The sequence below is a fragment of the Solea senegalensis genome, linkage group LG10 (assembly GCF_019176455.1).
Source record: "Solea senegalensis isolate Sse05_10M linkage group LG10, IFAPA_SoseM_1, whole genome shotgun sequence".
Classification (NCBI taxonomy): Eukaryota; Metazoa; Chordata; class Actinopteri; order Pleuronectiformes; family Soleidae; genus Solea; species Solea senegalensis.
The window spans coordinates 15,830,331-15,851,005 of record NC_058030.1 but is presented as its reverse complement, the minus strand read 5'-3'; the positions used below and the strand labels follow the sequence as shown (position 1 = coordinate 15,851,005).

The window sequence follows — 20,675 nt, the reverse complement described above, 5'->3', positions numbered from 1 at the left end:
CATGATGCTGTTTGTTTTGTTTTGCTTTGCTTTTTCCCTACACACATACGCAGTGCAGTCTTGTGTCTTTACAAGTAGTGACGCAAGTGAATCTGACAACATGCAAAAACACATGCACAGGGTTCCCAATGGTCCTTGAAAGCTTTTGAAAATCGCCCTAAATAGACATGGGTCGTTGAAAGTTCTTGAATTTTGTGCAAGAAAGAAGTTGCATTGATATTTAGGCAAATGTCTCCCACCGCCGATGTCACCTACTGTTTCATGCACCCTGCATTGCTTGATGTACATAGACTAGGCCTACAAAGAACAAACGTTAAGTCCTAGTTACTAGCGGTGTTGTGAAATACACTGGACTCTGTCTCTCTCCGCTGTTATCGCAATATTCCATGCAGAAAAATGAGCGAGTAACGTGAATTCCACAATATCTGGCTCACCAAAGAGAATTACAAAGACATACCTCACCAGATGCACAGTGTGCTGCAAGTAAATAAAAGTGGACACCATGGTCCTTGAATTTGAGGGAATAAGTCCTTGAAAAGTCCTTGAATTTGATGTCAACCAAGGAGTGGGAAACCTGTATGCACACACAGAGAGCACCATTCATGATGCTGACAGCTGCATGTCTCTCTCCGTGGTTCTGAAATCCCTGATGAGGTTCAACTCTGTATGTGTTGTGATCAAGATTCAAAGCTGTAGTTTTTTCACAGTTGTACAATAATTGAAAAACAAATTGCAATCTGTCATGGTACAGACCTACGTTACTGAATCTGCAGTGATTAACAATTAATAAAGGGCACTCTGAGTGGCACCCGCACCTAATTAAAACCCTCATTAATTACAACTTAAAAGCCATGAGGACAAATTAATAAATAAAAGAGGATTGTGTGCTGTTGCCTAAAGTCACATTTCTACATCATCTACACTGTCGTCCAGTGTAGCATGTGTTTTAAGACATCCTTGACCTTGACAATGTAATCAATTCTCTCTGGACTGTACTGTCATCTATGCTATTTTTATCCAAGAATGTATTTTTACACTCTGCGCTGTTGAGCGGACGTCCTGCGCTATACGTTGGGTGGAGATGAATTGCTGTTGTAAGAATAGTACACTCTTTTTCTCCATGGGTGCAAAAATAAAAATACTTAAACACACATATACTGTACACACACACACACACACACACACACTCACTCACAGGTCCTCCCCAGGCTCCTCATTAGGGACTGCAACAGAAAGGGAAGGATTTCAGGGTTGCACACACACACACACACGCACACACACTCTTCCTCTCACTGGTGCAGTGGCTGGTTTTGTTCCCCGTGTCTGCTCCTGCTTCTCTTTTCATGGCCTCAGGGATGAATATCCATAGAAGAGGACTTTATTGTGTGGACTTTATCCATTCAGGCACAGAAGGCAGAGGAGTCTCAAGGTTGAATATATTATGGGATATCCAGTACACAAAGCCACACAGACTACCAAAACAGTGACTCCTTTATGAATGTTATCTTTCAACTTCTACAGTATCTGTGTTATTCTTCACGTCGTCTGACTTAAATAAGCGCGTTATGTTTGCCAATTAGGACACAGTCGCAGGAGCACTATAAATCCATCACTGTAATGATACAGCGTGCCGCATTGTCAGCGGAGTTCCAGTAAATAGCCTGGAAATTACACAGCTGTCACTGTGTTATATGCAGTCTACTCGAAAATATTTTTTATAATAGCAGCAGCAGGGTCGTGGCGTGCAGTATGTATCCTGTGTTGAACGCTGAACCTCAGCCATCAGTGTCACTCACTGTGAGAGGCAGTAAGCAGATGGAGTGAGCGGCTTCAAGATGAATGGCTCAGCTCATCGTGGGTTTTTTGTTTTTGTTTTTGTTTTGTTATAAAACCATCTGACTCTTGTTTTAATCACTGCCTTTTACATGTTGTTAATGAAATGAATCATTAAAAGTGTCTGGAATGAAGCATTCATATGTCCACAGAGGGTGAAATTAGTGTATAAAAGCTGATATAGTAAGGATAAGGATTAAAAAAAAATATAAACTGTAAGCCCAATTTTTTTTTTCTTTTACAATTTACAATACTTCCAATAAAAAACTCCATGGAAGAGGTTGTTGAATACCCACTCAGCTCTGCATGGTTTTTGAAAACCCCCAGAATAGAACAGTAAAGGTGAAAATAATATGTTAATTCTTTTTAGTCTTTTTTTCTCTTGTCTTCAACCTCAGCTGGGCCCTTTGAGACCAAATTTTCTCTTTCCCTCCCGCCAGGCTCAGCTGTTGCTGTGAGGGCTGCAGTGCCCAGGCATTGGGAGCCTCTTATCTTAAGTGAGGTTGCGAGCACATTCAGTTGCACTGTGCGTAGAATTAATCAGCTGTTTTGTTCTAGAGGTCCTCCCACTCAATCATTCACTACAGTCACACTGTGCCCCAGAGAGTGAGAGAGGGCACGGAGGACAGTGTGAGAGAGAGGGAGAGAAAAATAGAGATGGAAAATGAGAATTCTAATGCATTACTCTGTGCATGAGGGTTTTGTGGTCATCGCGAAAGCAAAAACCCAGAGGATAATTTGATTGCTGAAATGTTCTGTGTATTTACAGAGGTTTTGCTATACTGGGTTAATTATTGTTGGCTTTGGTTTTTCATATGCTAATATTCACATTTGTATTTCAAAGAGAAAACAAAAAGCATCTATCGAACTGGAATAAATACGCCCACTGAGGGACTCATGCATTGACTGAATGCATAATGCTTAATTTACTTGGTTTACAGCAGTAGATGTATTTTTATTGAGTGTAGCTGTTTGACCATGTCCTTGAAAATTCTACAAACAAAAAAAGTGTGCTGATGTGTGTTTCTTGACACGTTGTACAGCAGCTCAGGTGTAAGACTTGTGATCAGTGGTCGATAAAAGTATGTGGCCTTTGTATCTCTGGTGGTAAATTGTCTCATCATATTCAATATTTTATCTCCACAGTGGCTTTATAAGACAAACCTCCTCTCTGTACTCCCTACTCTCTATACACTAAAGTAGATTTCTAAGTACATTCCCTTTGTCTGACTCTATATATATACATATATATAATTTGTCTGCTCATAGATCAACGGGAAATATAAAAATGAAAAATGAGTAATGCAGTGGGAAGGAGGGACAGCAGCACACTGAAGCTCATGTCTTCTTCAAATAATGGTTGCGTGTTGCTTATAAATGATTCATCGTGAAGAGAGAAAATGTTGCCGCTATAGTGAGGTAGGATTTGGAAGGCTGGGTGTGTGTGTGTGTGAATTATTAATACATCTGGATAAATGGATCCCTTATGATTTGTGTTGCACGGTCAATTTTGTCCAGTGGCTCTGTCCAGGAATCAAATCCTGAAGACTGAAATAACTGCACTTGCAGTATTGTCTACAGTTTCATTTGGCAGTTGTAAACCATGAAATACTTTTCAAATAAGGCTGTACTGAGCCACTCACAGAGGACACTGGTGTTACGATCCTTAATTTCTCCCGCTGAGAAAGTGAAGCAGTGTACTGTATTTAATGAGGTACTAAAGCAGCAGCTGTGCAGGTACTGAGGAGCAGTAAGAGGACATCGTTACTTGTCTGTCTGAATTCAGAAAAACAGGTCCATATAAGGTAAATGATAGATTTCTTACTCTTTTACTGTTTTGTGTTTTATAGCAGTTGGCATCTGTAATGTTACATAATTCCTCCTCTACTCTTTCATTTGCACACCTCAGCCAGACCCCCCAACCGCCTTGCCCCTTTAAATAATACATTATTCTCTCAACCTTACAAGAAGTAACTGCTCAGCAGAAAGCGAGTCGGTCCACGCAGTTTTTTGTTTTTTGTGCATTTGTAACTGAATTAGGTTGGAACAGTATGTCAGCTATACTGTGGTGGGCCTGTTGAGCTGTTGATGCTACCTTTGATTTTCTCAATCAGGCCTCACATCCTTTATCATGACAAGGCAGCTCTCAATGCTGTGAAAAGCCGTGTCAGGAAAATGGGAACACAGTGTCTATTGATCACAGCGAAACAGCATCCCACACAGACAGAAGCAGGTGTCCCAGAGGGACACCCCTCAAAGAAACAGAGTAAAAATCAGACGTATGCCAAGGAGTTAATTGTGAAAGATTTACTCTGTATACCAGTGGATGCAAATCCATATTATGGGCTCAATTTTGTGTGATTATGATAATATTTAAGTCATATCTGTTAATATTTCATATTTTATTCATTTCTTGTTGTGTAGAATCTTCTAACCTTCCCCCCCTTTTCTTCCTCCCCAGGCATTTGGCCAGGTTTACACCAATCAGCGTAAGGTGGCAGAGAATGGGGAGACCAATGAGGAGACGCTGCTGCAGGAATCCGCTTCTAAAGAGGCCTACTACACGAGCCGTCTGTTGGAGCTCCAGACGGAGGTGACGCTAAGTCGTTCTGTGGCGTCCAATGCCCAGGCAGAAAATGAGCGACTTAACGCGCTCTTACAGGAGCTACGAGAGGTGAGCTTTTCCCACACTCACCGACTCAAGACATTTTACAACCTGTCATCATCAACGAACCATGGTACAGATAGTGGGTGAAGGCTGCACAGCCTCTGTTACGTAAAGACTCATTGCTCAGTGTGGCATTCCCACAGGCATGGATGCTTCACTGACTAGTAGCACGCCTAGCACAACTTAGGAGTCACTGTCTGCTTATTTAAGGGCCACTTGCTGAAAATGTGTGCATATGAGATTTCCTCCTGATGATTGATAATCAAAACAACCAGAAGCAAGCTCGACTTCTCTTAATCAAGTCCATTTGCCTCTCATGAAACAGTGACAGATGCAAGCATGTGTTCACAAATGTATAAGTCTGCAGCCACTGTGTCGGCCAGTGCAAAAGTTCGAGCAGGGGTCAGACAGCGACCACGACCCCCCCCTTTGTAGGGGGCAAATCCGGTGCTAAGCTGGGGAATAAGTGAAATGCCCTGAGCTCGGCACATGTGTCGGGACAGAGTGAGCCAGGCTGCTCTCATCACACGGCACGACATTCACGTCCATTCATGAGTTCATCAGTGAGAGTTGTGATGTCCAGTCGTTTGTTTCAAATGTCAAAATCAAGGTTCAAGGTTCAAGGTTCAAGGTTTTTATTTGCCATTTGTGCTTAAACAGAAAGTCCAGGCACATTGGAAATCTTGTGCGGGTTCTGCGAGTCAGTAGTACGAAACATAAACACACTTAAGGATAAATATAAATATAAGTATAAAAGTAATAATAAAAAAAAAAATGTTGAAGATGTGGGGAAATAAAAATAAAGAAATATTCAGTTATACAGCAGATTATGGGGTGTATTGCACATTTCTGACATTGCACATTTATCAGGGAGGGAATATTGCACATAATGTTACACATGGTTAGGTGAGGTAGTGTCTGGTAATTTACAGAGAGTTCAGTGGTTTTGATTTGCCATCAGTCTGACTGTGGCCGGGAAAAAACTGAATGTACACAATGTTATTAACAGGGTACACTTGTCAAGATATTCCACATAATGGAGCATTAAACAAAATCAATATTCACAGGAAACTGATCATATCATTGGTCTCCTCTGCTCTATGTTTTCTTGGTGAGGTGTTATTTTTCCTAAGAGCACCTGTTTGCATCACGATCCTGGCTTTCTGATGATGCCTACTCTGTGTTTTTGAAAAACGGCATTAACATACAATATTCAATAATGCGGAGGAGTCATCTTTTTCACCATGACAATCAGGTGTTTGTCAGGAATCGATTGTGGGTGTACATCATACAATAATTGACGAATGTACATTCACTCATCCTGTCAGGAATAAGCTGCGTGGTTGTGTTTTATTCCTCTGAGCCCCAGCTACATTACTGGTAAGGATGAGTGAAAACAACATGGCTGGACTTCTGCCATAATTGCCAATGTTTCACTGATGAATCAAAGCTGTCACAGTTACAGCCAGTCATATGAACACCAGGTCAGGGGGTTTCAGCTGTTTCCTGTAGCAGGACCAGTGTCATATGCCACACTCTCAGTGACTCAACTGCTGTAGCCAGAAATTGTATAAACCATTCAGAGTTAGGCATTTAGTTGTAATGGTTAGAGTAAGAGGCTCGGGAATGCATTATGTCTATGATTCTCCTCACTAAGAATTTGTGTGTGTATTTGAGAGAGAGAGTGGGAGAGAGAGACAGCTGAAACTGACCTATACTGGACTTTGCCACGATTAGCTTCAAGAGTATATGAGCTGCTGTCAGCCACTGTACAAATCAAAAGATTCATTGGATAGTAGTGGTCTTTATTTAGTTTCAGTCCAGTTGCCAGGCCAAAAATTGCCATCCACCCCTAAACGCACATAAATATATAGAGAGGTTCAGTTGGTTTAAAGCCTCTAAAAAGCTTCAGTGTGTCTGTGACTGTGCCGTGAAAGCTCCCTCTTCCTGAGAGTGCTTCACATGGGCTCTGGGTCAGCACTTCTGCCATATGCACAGGGAGCTGCAGGGAGCACTGCAGTGAGAGAAACACCCGTATGCCCGCACATAGTTCCTATATTTGGTGTTTGACGCTTCATACCAGCCATCTGCCTTGTACTTGTATTGTGTTACAGAACAACAACAATATTTTAATTATATGATTATTATCGTTTCAAATATGGAGGTAATACCATCTAATTTCTATGTTAACCACTGAATAGTCTCCTAATAACGATGTAAAATGTATGTGGGAATTTCAACTTTATAATGTGGTAATTACATTACGTATTACACTGATATATAGTCATTTTCTTTTCCAAGCTTTTACTTAAGCAGTACTTTGGAAATAACTTGGTATCATGTATCATTATCTCCTTATTATCACACTATTAAATTATTATCACCAAGCTGGAAATTATCACCATACAATTACTGTACTGTGCTGTAATATAAAGTGTATTTGTGTGGTAATAAAGAAATGATGCTACAATAATGCCATGCTATGCCCAAAGTAAAATCCAGGTATCCAGCATAGTCATAAGAATTAATATGGTCAGTGTTTTCACACCAAAATGTCCCACGCACATTTTCCATTGTTATTAATGTGATAATGCTTCCCTGTTACAACAACTACCATACTATTACTACATTGTCACCGTAATGTTTAAGTGTTTCCCTTATTTTCTTATTTTGTCTTTTCTGACTTCCTGTGAAAAGAGTCTGAGTTGTAAAACCAACAGAGAATGTGTTTATCTATTCACCTGTTCTTTCAGGAAAAATGTTGTATTAAGAGTTTTGTCAGCAGGAACTTTGCTGACACATCAATAGATTACCAAGCTGCTGCCTGCTGCACAGTATGCTGCACAGTATACTGCTCAGCATACAGTATGACTGTTGTGGTCTGTGCATTTGACCCAGAGACTCTTTGTCTTGTAGGTGACCAAAAAGAATGATCTCTGTGGGAGGGAGAGGGTGTCATAAAACATTTTCATAAATCTCTCCATCATCAGTGCTACCAGAGATGATGTTTTGGTCTGTGCTCAACTTTCTTCCCACTGCTTTTCTCTCTGCTCGGTTCTAGAGCAATGAGATGTTGGAGCTCCAGAGGAGCAGGATGAGGGAGGAGATCAAGGAGTACAAGTTCAGAGAGACGAGGCTTCTTCAGGACTACACAGAGCTGGAGGAGGAGAACATCACGCTGCAGAAACTGGTCTCTACACTCAAGCAGAACCAGGTCAGTATGATGACTTTCTACTCACAGCTTCAATTTAACTTTTACAAACATTTCATCTTTCTAAAACAGTAGACCTCATAACATTAAAACCATCTTCAAACATGGTCCAACTGAAACCAACAGGCCAACTGTGGGAAACCTTTTATTAAATGGTGCTCATTTTACTCATCTGCCTTACCAGAAGGGATTACATGAACCATTTCCAATTACTCAGATTAATTATATATTGTGTATTGGCTGCATTTAAAAATGACTGGTCATTGTAACTTGATTTAAAGGGAATATTTTTAACTTGCTTTGTATCAGAATTAAAACTAACTCATACTCTTTTGGCCAAATTATCCAGCCCACATTTATAAGATTAGATTAATTATTTCTAAAAGCCTATATTCACTAAAGTCACATAAATTTATTGTATATTATTACATTAGAAATATCAAGGTACTCAGTCAAAAGCTGTTCGGCCTGGATTCTTATGTTCCAGAATCGAAATAATGAATTAAATATTTCCTTTTCCTTCTGTTTATCCCTCAGGTTGAGTATGAGGGACTCAAACATGAAATCAAGGTGCTGGAGGAGGAGACTGTACTTCTCAACAGCCAGCTGGAAGACGCGTTACGTCTTAAGGATATCTCTCAGGGTCAGTTAGAAGAGGCCCTAGATGCCCTGAAGAGTGAGCGTGAGCAGAAGAACAACCTAAGAAAGGAACTCGCCCACCACATCAGCCTGAGTGACAGCGTCTACGGCGCAGGGGCCCATCTGGCGCTCACTGTTACTGGCGTTGAGGGCCTCAAATTCCCAGAGGAGACAAATGGAACCAACGGCACCAGTGGCAGCACAGTCCCTGCTGCTAATGGCAATAATGAGGACAGCAACTGGCGCAATGGTCACCTTCATACAGGCACTGGGTTGACGAAGATGAATGGGGAGTACCGTCAGGGCCGGAAAGGAGAAGCCCTGCACCCTGTGCCGGACCTGTTTAGTGAGCTCAACTTGTCAGAGATACAGAAGCTCAAACAGCAGCTGCTACAGGCAAGTCATAGAAAATGGCCTTCAAGCAGGATCAGTAAATCTCACTGTTTGTCAAAGTAACAAAAAAAGTAGGATTTGCTCTCAGGGTGCCCAACACAAGCAATACCTCAGATACTCTCCTCAACACGCTTCTGTTTTTGTCATTCTTCTTCATTTGCATAGTGACCTTCTACATAAAAATACAAAATGCAGGCTCTGGCTAATTTGTCCCTTGGTCCAGCAGCAGATAAAGACTGTAGTGGTAGATTGTTGTGAACGATGCCCTGTCAGCTTGATTAGCGTTGATTGAGCAGGAGGAGCAGATGCAAGATAGAGACTGACACGCACGACATCTGCTTTTAGCTCAGAGACAAGGGGACAGAAACTGGGATGGCAACTGTCATAGAGGATTTTGAAAATTAGACCCTTCAGACTGCCCTCACAGTTGTTTTTAAAACAGGGGGTTGGCTTGTCTAGTTTATCTTCCCCTCCAATTTCAAACTTGTCACCTTTCATCCCTCTTTATTAAAGACCCCCCATGCATCCCTCTGTTATTTAAATCAGTTAGACCTATCTTCGAGGTGCCAAGATTAGAAAAGAAAAAAAGGGTCATTCACCTTTCCAAAGCAAAGAAATAGGCAACGGAACTTGACACAGGCCTGTGATGGTTTAATTATTCTTGACGTCAACATTCTATACATCATAATATTTAATCAGCATTTAAAAAAACTATGATGGAAGAGGTGATGTGACTCCTAATGAGTTTATGTCTTATCTGGTGAATGTGCCCTTTTTCTTAGGCATCGTGGGACACACACTCTCATCTAATAATATGAATCCATAAAGGAAACAAGCTAGAAGTTTTTTGACTTTTGACAATTATCAAAAGGTACTAAAATGGTGTATAATCTCATTCATAATTAGTTTCACAATATGCACAGTCCAGTCTGTGGACACTATATAAACCATGGACAGATGAGAGTCATGCTTAAATCTAATTATGAGACTACTGTACATTTTGCCCTCGCTGGCCCCATTGGGAAGTAGAAAATTAGATTATGAGCTGCTATGTTAGCAGTGTGCCTCTCTCAGTAGATACAATTACTCCCTAATCCATTTTCCTCTTCCAAGTTTGATCGGAACTTTGCAAGTCTGGTCCGTTTTTAGCCTTTTCCTCTACGGAGCTCTGCCTTGTGTCTACGGCTTTATCCTCACTCTCACACAGTGTGTGTGTGTGTGTGGGTCGTGAGATCTGACTTCACATGAGACCTCTGAGTTCGGCCATGATCTTGCAAGGCTGGTTTTCCACTATAAGACGGTAGGGGGAGTGGAGACCTCCCTGCAACAAGCCATTTAACCATCACTATGACTCCAAAGCTGTCACATTAGGGTAAAAATCCTGCAAAGTTCCACTTGCATCAGGCTTCTACTTACTTGGAAAAGAAAGCTGCACCAAAATGTCAGTGCATACCTTTCTACAGTCAGTAACAACAGTTAACCAATGATGATACATTGCCCACACTCACTGTCCTGTTGGAAGGTGAATCCTCAGCCCAGTTTGAGGCCTTGAGCACTCTGAAATCAGGGTTAAGGACATCTCTGTGCTTTGATTGATTGAGTTTCCATCAACCTCTGATCATTCTCTCGGTCCCTGCAGTCATGATGCTGTCACCACCACCATTCTGCCCCATAGAGAGGACGACGAAATGGTTTCCTTCAGACATAGCACTTTGAATCAAGGCCAAACTTTCAATCTTACTTTCATCAGACAAGTGAATCTTGTTTATTGCAGTCTCACGGCCCTTCAGGTGATTTACTTTTGCAAACACAGAGAAATGGTGTCCATCTGGCCATAAAGTCCAGGTGAATAGGCTGCTGCACTGATGGCTGTCCTTCAGGATCTTTTTTTAAAGCCATTTATTAACATAACATCGACAGTAGCTGTTCATATTCTAGTAAAATAGTAGTGAAATGTAACACGAGAGTCACATAATAAATGTAGGTATAAGGATGTTGTGTGTAAATGCTAAATGCTGAAGGATCTTTTTGATGATCATCATGAAACACTTGTTTAACTATGCGTTTTGACGGAATAACATGTCTCCTACAGGTGGAGCGTGAGAAGGCGGCACTGCTCATGAACCTGCAGGAGTCACAGACCCAGCTGCAGCACACACAGGGTGCCCTGACCGAGCAGAGCGAGCGGCTCCACCGCCTCACCGAACGCGCCAATGCCATTAAACGTCTCAGCGGAGACAAAGAGCTCGATGACCCTCAGGAGAGTGAGAAGCCCGATGGTGGGTCGCCACCAGCCAATGGTCAACATGATCATGACATCCACGGGTTCGAGATACTGGAGTTTAAGTACAAGGTGGCGGTGACGGAAGTGATCGACCTGAAAGCAGAGCTCAAGGCCTTGAAGGAGAAGTATAACCAGGCTGTGGAGGGACAAGGAGACAACCAGAGTGACGACAGGGTCCAGTCACTCACTGAACAGGTGTTTCACGCAGTCATGTTGAGACCTTTTCAAAATAATAGTAATAATGTTGCTGTGTTTAGTATTTGAGCAGAGGTATACACAGGAGAAAAAAGGATTATTATTTGACATTTTATATCATGTAACATCTAGTTGTCCAACTGATCTCTTCAAACAGGTAACTCATCTGGAGCGCCGTTGTCGTGACGCGCGGGAGAGGGCGGCTAGCCTGGAGGCCGAGCTCCGCGGGGCAACAAACACAGCCACAGAGAGCCATGAGATGCTGAACGCTGCACAGGATGAGTTGGTTACCTTCAGCGAAGAGCTGGCACAGCTCTATCACCACGTCTGTCTGTGCAACAACGAGACGCCGAATCGCGTCATGCTGGACTACTACCGCCAGAGCCGCGTCACACGCAATGGCAGCCTGAAAGGCTCTGATGACCCTCGGGCTCTGCTCTCACCTCGCCTGGCCCGACGCCTTGCTGCAGTATCTGCAGCGTTATCCTCTGAGTCCCCCCGCACTCTCATGGACTCCCCATCCAAAGACGCCCATCACAATGAGACTACAGCCAACACGGTGGACTCTCCGCTCTCTTGTCATAGCAGCCCCACTCGCAACCTCACAGCCTCTCCGGTCATTAGCATCTCTCCATGCCCATCACCTTTGCCCTCAGAGGCAGGCGGGGACCTGCGGAAGGAGCCCATGAATATCTACAACCTGAATGCAATCATCAGAGATCAGATCAAACACCTGCAGAAGGCTGTTGACCGCTCATTGCAGTTGTCCAGGCAGAGGGCTGCAGCCAGGGAGCTGGCACCGATGCTTGACAAAGACAAAGAGTCTTGCTTGGAGGAGATACTCAAGCTCAAGTCTCTGCTCAGCACTAAGAGAGAGCAGATAGCCACACTCAGGCTGGTGCTCAAGGCTAACAAACAGGTGAAGGTTCTTCTTTGCTCTTAATGCAAAAGGGAAAAAGCTGTTGCGTGTGGTTCCCACGGAAACTGACGAGTTACAACCATCCTTTCTCCCCTTTACAGACAGCGGAGGGTGCGCTCGCTAATTTGAAGAGCAAGTATGAGAATGAGAAGTCAATGGTGACAGAAACTATGATGAAGCTGAGAAATGAGCTGAAGGCTCTGAAAGAAGATGCTGCCACCTTCTCGTCCCTCAGAGCCATGTTTGCCACAAGGTGAGACAGAAGTTTAATGTATTAAAGCTCCAGTGCACAACTTCTATCACCTGCCCTGATGAAACATGTATGTTTATGTGATCTCGAGCTACAAAAAAAACATTTATCCAGCCCTACTGAACGTCCAGGTTTATTTTTCTCAGTAGAAGCCACTTCTACTGAGCTGCATACAGTCGTAGGGCAATGGTATTTTCAGCCATTGCCCTACTTACACACAGAATGTGGCTGTTGTGCTTCCACCTTTCTCTCATCGTGAAACACATCAGTCGTATGGAGCCGATCGGCTTAATTAGCATCGTGTGAACAAATTTGGTATTGGCAGCGGACGTTTGTTTATATTTAAAAGCTAACCACTATGACTTTAATGCAAATAAGGAATTGCGTCTTAACAGAATTATATCATTTTTATTTTCCTCTTCCTAGATGTGATGAATATGTCACCCAGCTGGATGAGATGCAGAGGCAGCTGGCCGCAGCAGAGGATGAGAAGAAGACGTTGAACTCGCTCCTGCGTATGGCTATTCAGCAGAAACTGGCCTTGACCCAGCGCCTGGAGGATCTGGAGTTTGACCATGAGCAGACTCACCGTGGCCGCGGCGCTAAAGTTCCCAAGATAAAAAGCAGCCCGCCCAAAGTAAGTCACAGAGTGCCTTCACGACTCCACCCAGACGCTCAGATCATTTCCACTCCCTGCAGCTCCCTGACCCTCAGTAGCCCTCCCTCTGTAGAGTTAACCACCTGTTAATCCATGTGTGTGCATTTCAACCACAACCGCAACCACACCATTCATCCATTCATCCATTCATCCATTCACTTTCTGACACAATCCAGACCTGAGCTTCAGCTCCACCTGATGGAGATGCTCCAATTTGTCTCTGGACATCCTTGAGCATCAAACCTTATACAGTATTAAGACATACTGTTCATACAGACCCTGAGCCGGCCCAGCACATAAGCAAACTAAGGGGCAACTGGGTTTATCTTAAGTTATTTGTTTATTCTTGTTTGATTATAGTTCAGCATCGCTACGCTTAGTGCAGATTAATACTTGGACACTTTTGGGATTTTACTGCCTTGTAATGTTATAAATAAAAACAAGTGTGACACTGGTTTGGTGTAAGTAACACAACTATAATTCTGTTTATACTGTTACATTTGCATGAATAATTGTCAAACACTGGCTACTCCAAGGTGGTGGGCCCTCCAGATCTAATTCACCTTAGGGCCCCATAAAGGCTTGGGCCGACTCTGTACACGCTGAAGCAACTACAGCCCTGCCAGTAACTCCTCACTATCAACAAATGCTAAAATCTGGTTTCCAATTTCTAACTGAAACATGCAGAAGCTCTCAGGGAAGAGCCAAGGACAGTCACACCCTTCATAATTTTGCACCAGGCATTTGTCTGACTTCTGAATAGGTGCCAACACAAATAGAACCCCTTCTTCTACACTATTGGTGTATCAGTGTAGCAGAGCAGTGTAAAGTGAAAGCCAAGCAAAAAAGGCCTGCAGCATTTCTTTCAACATACAGTGGCTCACAGCACCTCCTTGTGGGAGACTTTGTAAATTACAACTTAGAGTTTGTTTTCACATTTTTCGCTACACTGAAAACCTATTTCATTAAGCCTTTAGGTGTAAAGTCTTTGCACGTCTCATATTATGGTCACATCTTGTAAAGTCTGACAGTTTGACAGACACAAAGTGTGTTACACTAATGAACAAATGCTCATCATTTCATGTTTTTTCTGTAGCATACAAAAGAAACGCAAATTAAATCCATCGATTCCTGCACCAGTGACCATTCTGTCACAACACACTTGTGCTGCTGCCCATTTACCACTAGATGGCACTGTGTGGCCATATTTCTCTCTTTTTCTCTCTGTTCTCTCTGCGGTTTGACCTCTTGTCCTGCCCTGTCCTGCCACAAGTAATTGCATTTCCAAGTAGTAAAACTGATTAGATATTTCATGGAACAAGGTGTTGTACAAAGGATCTATCACTAGATTAAGTAACCAAAAATAACCACATGACTCATGAGTAGCAGGTGTTCAGGAGTTGAACGGGACTGGATTGTTCAGTATTCGTCCCAATCTGTCTGTCTCTTGTTGTGCGTCAGAAATCAATGTAATGTTGGATTTGTGTGTGAAGGCGTCAATGTTTTGTGTCATTTGTGCCATTTTCGTCCAGTGTCGACTGTGTAGCTGTGCAAAGACTTGTTCTGTCTGTGTCAGTGTCTCAGATGATCTCAACCATTATGAAAAACTATTAACACTGGTACGTTTTACCTGTGAGAACCAATCACTACCGTAGTGTCCAGCCAGGTCTGAATCTTCATCTCTGACAGGCCTTCCCCTGTCTTGTCCCCCCCTGTTTTCTCTGTACACTTGTCTAACCCTGAGTGTCACCATTCTATATATCTGTCTAATTTATCAGTTTCTTGTAGATTGTCAGCAGCCTGCTGCCTCAATATCGTCACTTTCACCACAACTGAGGCGAGGGAGAGCCTCCCTAGCCCGCAGGTAACACAATGTAGAACCTGCTGCTAGAAGTCGAATCATCTATCTATCTATCTATCTGTCTATCTAGGTATCTAAATATCTATCTATCTATCTATCTATCTATCTATAGTAGTTGTAGCCTATCACACATTGACTTTAAAGTGGCCCTGCATGCGTTTACACTTTAACATCAATTAGTTAAGATCAGGTTAAGACTGAAGTCCGAGCTCTGCATAAGAAATGAACTCAATTCCCTGAACAAGGGAGTGAAAGAATATCTTTTCACTTTGCATGTACAGGTGTGCATGGCAGTTTTACACACATGCTATATGTCATAGTACTAACAAAGCTGTCAAAGTGCAAGGTTAACTTTGGATGGTCACTATACTTTTCTCTCCAGACTTTTATGGTAATATTGTCATGCAAATGCAGCAAGAAGACCCGGTTAGCGACCCGGTCAGAACAAGGGTGTTGCTGCATGGAGTTTGCATGTTCTCCCCATGTGTGTGTGTGTGGGGTTTCTTTGGGTTCTCCAGTTTCCTCCCACGGTCCAAAAACATGCAGATTTTGGGATTAGGCAAATTTGACGCTCTAGGTGCGAGTGTGAGAGTGAATGGTTGCTTGTTTCTGGCCCTGTGATGGACCTATGTCAGCTGGGCTTGGCGCCAGCGCCCCCCGCCACCCTCATGTGGAGGATAAGCAATAGAAGAAGTGAATGCTCAAATGCATAGAGTAAAATTACAAGTTGCGATTGATCCAACACTGGAGAAATATTTGAGTAAGTTGTCCAACACTGGGAAAGCACAGCTGTGATTTACTGTATATGTCACATGCAGCTTAGTCGGTTGTTGTAATTCACAGTTAAGCTCAAAACCATGAGGAAGTTTACTGTAAGCACTGCTCTCAGTCGCTAACATGTGGCTAATGTTTGACTTTACCAAGAGACTGGAAGGTCCATTGTTATTTTTGCACAAATGTAAAGATATTCACGAGGTAACAGAGGTAACGTTTGGTTCAAGCCGTGTCAGCACATTTCGATTTTTCAGTTGCTTTCTTTTCCCCTCCCCTTGAACCTGGGGTGGTTTTAAAGGAATAGTTAGATTGTTTGGGATATTTATTTAAAGATCACAAATTTCCAATCTTTTACAAGATCCAAAGTGTAAAACAGGCTTCCAATCCAGCGACAACATATTTATTGGAGACAATCTTTGCATTTTAATCTTAAAACAAATCCTGCTTTTTTTTCACCCCCAAACTGTCTAACTTTTCCTTTAAGCAAATCACAGTCTTTTGGTCTTTGTCACAGGTTGCATTGCTGTTTATCTGATGAAACCTTGTCCCTACAGCCACTGCTTCCCCTACAGCAGTTGCACTCAGCTCTGTTTATTCTCCTCTCCTGTGTCTCTGTGCTTTTACAGTCCTAAGTTTTTGGCAGACCTTCAGGATAACCACGCACTTCTGTCCAGCGGCAGTAACCTTCTCTCCCCCTGCGACCCGTGTAACTGTCTGGTCCAACAATCCCACCTGCACTGATCCTAACCTGCTGCGGCACCAGGCTCGACCCTGCGTCTGATTGGAGTCACGCAGACAGATGATCTCTGGATGGCAGTTCGTTCAATTTAAGTCCCTAAATCATATACAGTCCAGCCTGGTGCTTGATGGACTCTGTGACCCTCAACTCCCAAGTGCTGCACAGCAAAAGGGTTGCAGAAGAAGAGCAGGGTTGCTCCTGTCCTGGGGGAAAAAAATGCCAGAGACAAATCAGGGGAATCCATTCCCTTATTCCCACAAGTATTTATTTATTATTTATTGATTATTTATTTGCGTATTGATTTGTGGCAAGATTCTGAATTATTTATTATGGGAATGTTTTTCTGTGTTGGTTGGTCATTCTTCAGGATGGAAAATCAAATCCTGTTTTGAAGGTGAAGAGTAAAGTGATAGTATACATGTACAAAGGAATACCAGTGCAACAAAAAGCAGAAATTCCTCATTCACTGGCCTGTTGAACGGGTTTAAAACCTGCATAACTTCACTGTACAACCCTACATTGGTTAGATTTATCAGTATAATCAAAGATATACCGTATAGGGGTGTGAGAGTACGTTGGGTTTGACTTTGCTAACAGACAAATGAAGGTATAAGCTTTTTATTACAAGAGAACTGTTCGCTGTAGTGGTGAGGGTTGGATTTCAACTACCTGTTTAATGCCACTAGTCTTTCTTGGGATGCCTATGTTTTTATAAGAGGGTTTTTTTTGCAGATCATGTGCATTAAGACTATTTTATACTTGTGTTTAGTTTAATTTATTTTTTCAGCAGACTGAGGATATGGCTGCGTCTGTCAGTCTTTGATAAAAGGAAGTTTGAGTTCAGGACTAGGGCTGTTGTTCTGGGTTTTAGCCATTTGAATTGCACAGGTTGAGGTGACCATGGAGTGATCTGACCTCTTTATTTTATCATTAGCTTTCAGTTGAGGATACCCTCAAAGGCTTATTTGGTTACTGTCACCTCCACGTCAACACTGTATTCCAACCGCTTTGTCTCCTCTGCGAGGTTTTCCACTGTATCTGTCACCTCCTCAACCCTTTAGTTTCCCCCACAAGGACAAAGATATGACTCAAATTGACTTTGACAGTATTTCAAGCTGCCCTTATATGTCACTGTAACGTCTCTTTATTGAGATGACATGCTTCCTCCAAACAGTTTATAGTACTGTCCAAGCACAATTATACAGTATGCATTATAGCAATACAGTAGTTGCACCAGTCAGGGACTGAGCTGGAAAAGGATTTACATAATATTCCAACCATATCTGTCACAATTAACTTAACCAGCAGGCTGACGGTAAGAATAAGACGGCAAGAATCAACTTTGTCAAAGCAACAGCGGGAACACAGAGCTACCGTCGATTTATTTTGACAGAACTGAGATTTCATTTCTTATCGAAAACACTTTTTTGATGACCATGTCTGACTCAGATGGATGTAACGGAGTTCCCTCTCTCTCACACCTTTCTAATGTCTTAAATGTGGATGTTGTTTTCACTGCTCTGGTTTCGTACTTCCTCCACATGGATGTGAAACAGATAAAACTACATACAGTGGTATTGTGGTGTAGTGACGGATAAAAAAAAAACTAAACCTTTCCCATTAGAGCCGCAGAGACTGAGTGGACTCTTTCTGTTCTCTGTGTATGTACAATTTGTCCTTGTTAACAGTGTAGGTTGTTGCTTGTGAAACTACAGAGTGATTAAAAACATATATGTATATCTGTAGTTCCAAAGGTAGCTTCTGATCTTGTGCAGACTCATTGGTGAGTTAACTCTCATGAATTTGTTGGCACAATATAGAAGTGATGGATAGAGAATAACTAATCCAGTGAAAGGAAGATGCAGAAAAAAAACTGCTTTAAACGGAATGATAGCTGTATCTTTACTGGGTTTTACAGTTTTTCCTCCATTTTAAAACAGCATTTAATGAGTTTCACAAGTAAATTAAAGACATGTCCTTGAATTTATATGTGATTGTGCGTGTTTGTTTCTCTGTCCCACATTTTGTATTTAACTATCAGTGCAGACTGTGTACACACAGTAATTAATAACTGTTTTTAATGATACCACTTTAAACCTTTCGCACACAGAGCATTTTGGCTGCTTTTTTCCATTACTATGTTAAAACATATATACAGAGACTATAAGAGGGTGTCTTGTATCCTTTTTTTTCCACTAGACTAACTAGACGATGTGATGAAACATTTCTTTCATTTTCACCAACTTCACATCTGAGCAAAAAGTACTAAAAATGTTTAACTTTGTGAAATTTGGAAATCTGTCACAGTTCAAGGTTCACCTGGCTAAAATTAATCAGAATTTTGACTCAACAACACATAAGAAGACGATAAAACACGTTTTTGAAGCCTGAATATGTGACCTATAAACAAACTGCGACCGGACAAGACAAGAAGAAGAAGACTACCTGTGATCTGGAAGGGAAGCATAAGCTTGTGTTGGGACAACAACAACATTTATGTTCTTTTTAATGAAGTCAGTAAGTGCTGATTCCCCCATTGTATACAGCTTGATGTTCTTTTTTTAAATTTTTTTAAATCAAATTTTATATTCATAATTTTCAAGCCAGTTGGCATTGAATCGGCAACCTGGCATGGTGATATCAGGAGCGATAGGTCCATGAGAGCGGCAAAGTGGTTCTGGACAATTTTCTGACGCGATCGCCAGGTGAGGGGCGTGTGCAAGGAAAGAAAACAAGGGGAGCAACACTCATACAAGACGGCGGAGAAAAAACATTACACCTTTTTTTTTATTATTTAAACATAAATAAACATGCAATATGGGGATTAAGTTAATTGGTCACTCTAAATTGATCAACTGACCTGGTCAATCAGGCTAAGGTCTGTGAAGTCATGGGTAATCTACTATATGAAAGACTTCTTTTTTTTTTCATATGAAAGACTTCTAAAGGTGTGAGAGCCAATGTGTAAATATTTTATTATTAATTATTGAAAGACTTCCAAATTGTGCAACAAAAGCATAAAAGGACACGTGGCTAATGTGGTTAAACAACAGATTGGAGTTCCTGTCATCAGGGGTTCGAATCTTACATGAACTGAATCTTAAAGTAGAACAATGGAAATTTACCTAGTTCCCGTATTGAACAGTCCAGGGTGTACTCTGCCCATCACCCTATGACAGCTGTCATCTGTTACTGAAAGACGTCCAACGTTTAAGAGCTTCTACATGAGGACAAATAGCTCATGTGGTTGAGTCAAAGACTGGAGTTCCTGAGATCAGGGGTTCCAATCTTGGATGAGGCAAGTTTTTAAGCACAATATTCAACACAGAGAGTGAATTGGTCTGAGAAAACCTGCAGAAGAGTGTGGACAGTTAGCTCAGCTGGTTAGAGCGCTGCCTTTCAGTCCTGTTGTTGAAGGTTCAATTCCCTTATACTTCAATGTTTAAGGTTCCACAGCCACAGTGAAGACTGAATACCACCAAGAGCTCCTTCCAGCTATCAAAAGGGTTTGTGGCGTGGTAGATATGTTGGCAACTGTGAGGTGGTGCCAGTCCAGCTCTAGTTAGTTCAAATCCACCATGCAAAGCATGATTTCATTCCTTTAAAAAACAATAGTTTGTTGTGAGTTTACACCTGACATGGAAATGTGTTGAGATGCACAATACTATTTATTTTATTTATTATTTTTGGTTTGTGGAAAAAAAAGAGACATTTGAGAATCATCATTTCCAGGTTTGAGAAACACTTTCTGGCCCAAACAAATACTCGATTAATGGAGAAAATAATAACATTAACATTTCCTGGATTCTTTGTCTTTCTGTAACAATCAGAAAACAACATCATTTGTAAGTGAAGAGAAATGAAATGAAAGGTGTGTGTGTTTACATGTGGAGCAGTGACATCACATTAGCATTAGCAGTTGTCATCTGAACACCTGTGATCAGATCCCTCAGGTCGGATGTTAACAACAGGTGTGAACAGAGCATCAACAGAACATCTAAGAAATGTGTGGATCATTTAGGCAGCAGTGACCACATGTTTGTCTCCATGTGGTAGAAGAAGGCCGACTGATAAACACAGTGGAACATTCCAAAAATATCGACACAGAGGGGAACAGTGAAATTCACCAAGTCACGGAAAGTATACCATGGCCTTCACATCAGTGTCGCTTTGTGCAGGAGCAGCTCAACCTGAAATTAATCAATGTTCGCGTTCTCATTGAAATGCTGCCACCTGCTGGACGAATGTTTC

The 20,675-nt window shown here is 41.9% G+C and overlaps 1 protein-coding gene across 3 annotated transcripts in view; it reads left to right on the top strand.

Moving 5' to 3' along the window:
* Nucleotides 1–18,411, top strand: part of bicd1a (bicaudal D homolog 1a) — a 29,383-nt gene extending 10,972 nt beyond the window's left edge. The window contains exons 2-10 of one of the 3 annotated variants that reach the window (XM_044035192.1): nucleotides 4,295–4,507; nucleotides 7,563–7,715; nucleotides 8,250–8,747; nucleotides 10,837–11,223; nucleotides 11,381–12,142; nucleotides 12,244–12,395; nucleotides 12,819–13,029; nucleotides 14,839–14,914; nucleotides 16,312–18,411. In XM_044035192.1, coding sequence (XP_043891127.1) covers nucleotides 4,295–4,507; nucleotides 7,563–7,715; nucleotides 8,250–8,747; nucleotides 10,837–11,223; nucleotides 11,381–12,142; nucleotides 12,244–12,395; nucleotides 12,819–13,029; nucleotides 14,839–14,886 — 2,424 coding nt within the window. In that variant the 3' untranslated portion in view covers nucleotides 14,887–14,914; nucleotides 16,312–18,411. Of the gene's footprint in view, nucleotides 1–4,294; nucleotides 4,508–7,562; nucleotides 7,716–8,249; nucleotides 8,748–10,836; nucleotides 11,224–11,380; nucleotides 12,143–12,243; nucleotides 12,396–12,818; nucleotides 13,030–14,828; nucleotides 14,915–16,311 lie in introns of all 3 variants that reach the window. The other 2 variants (XM_044035191.1, XM_044035193.1) reach the window with 2 other exon arrangements.
* Nucleotides 18,412–20,675: the final 2,264 nt, after the last annotated feature.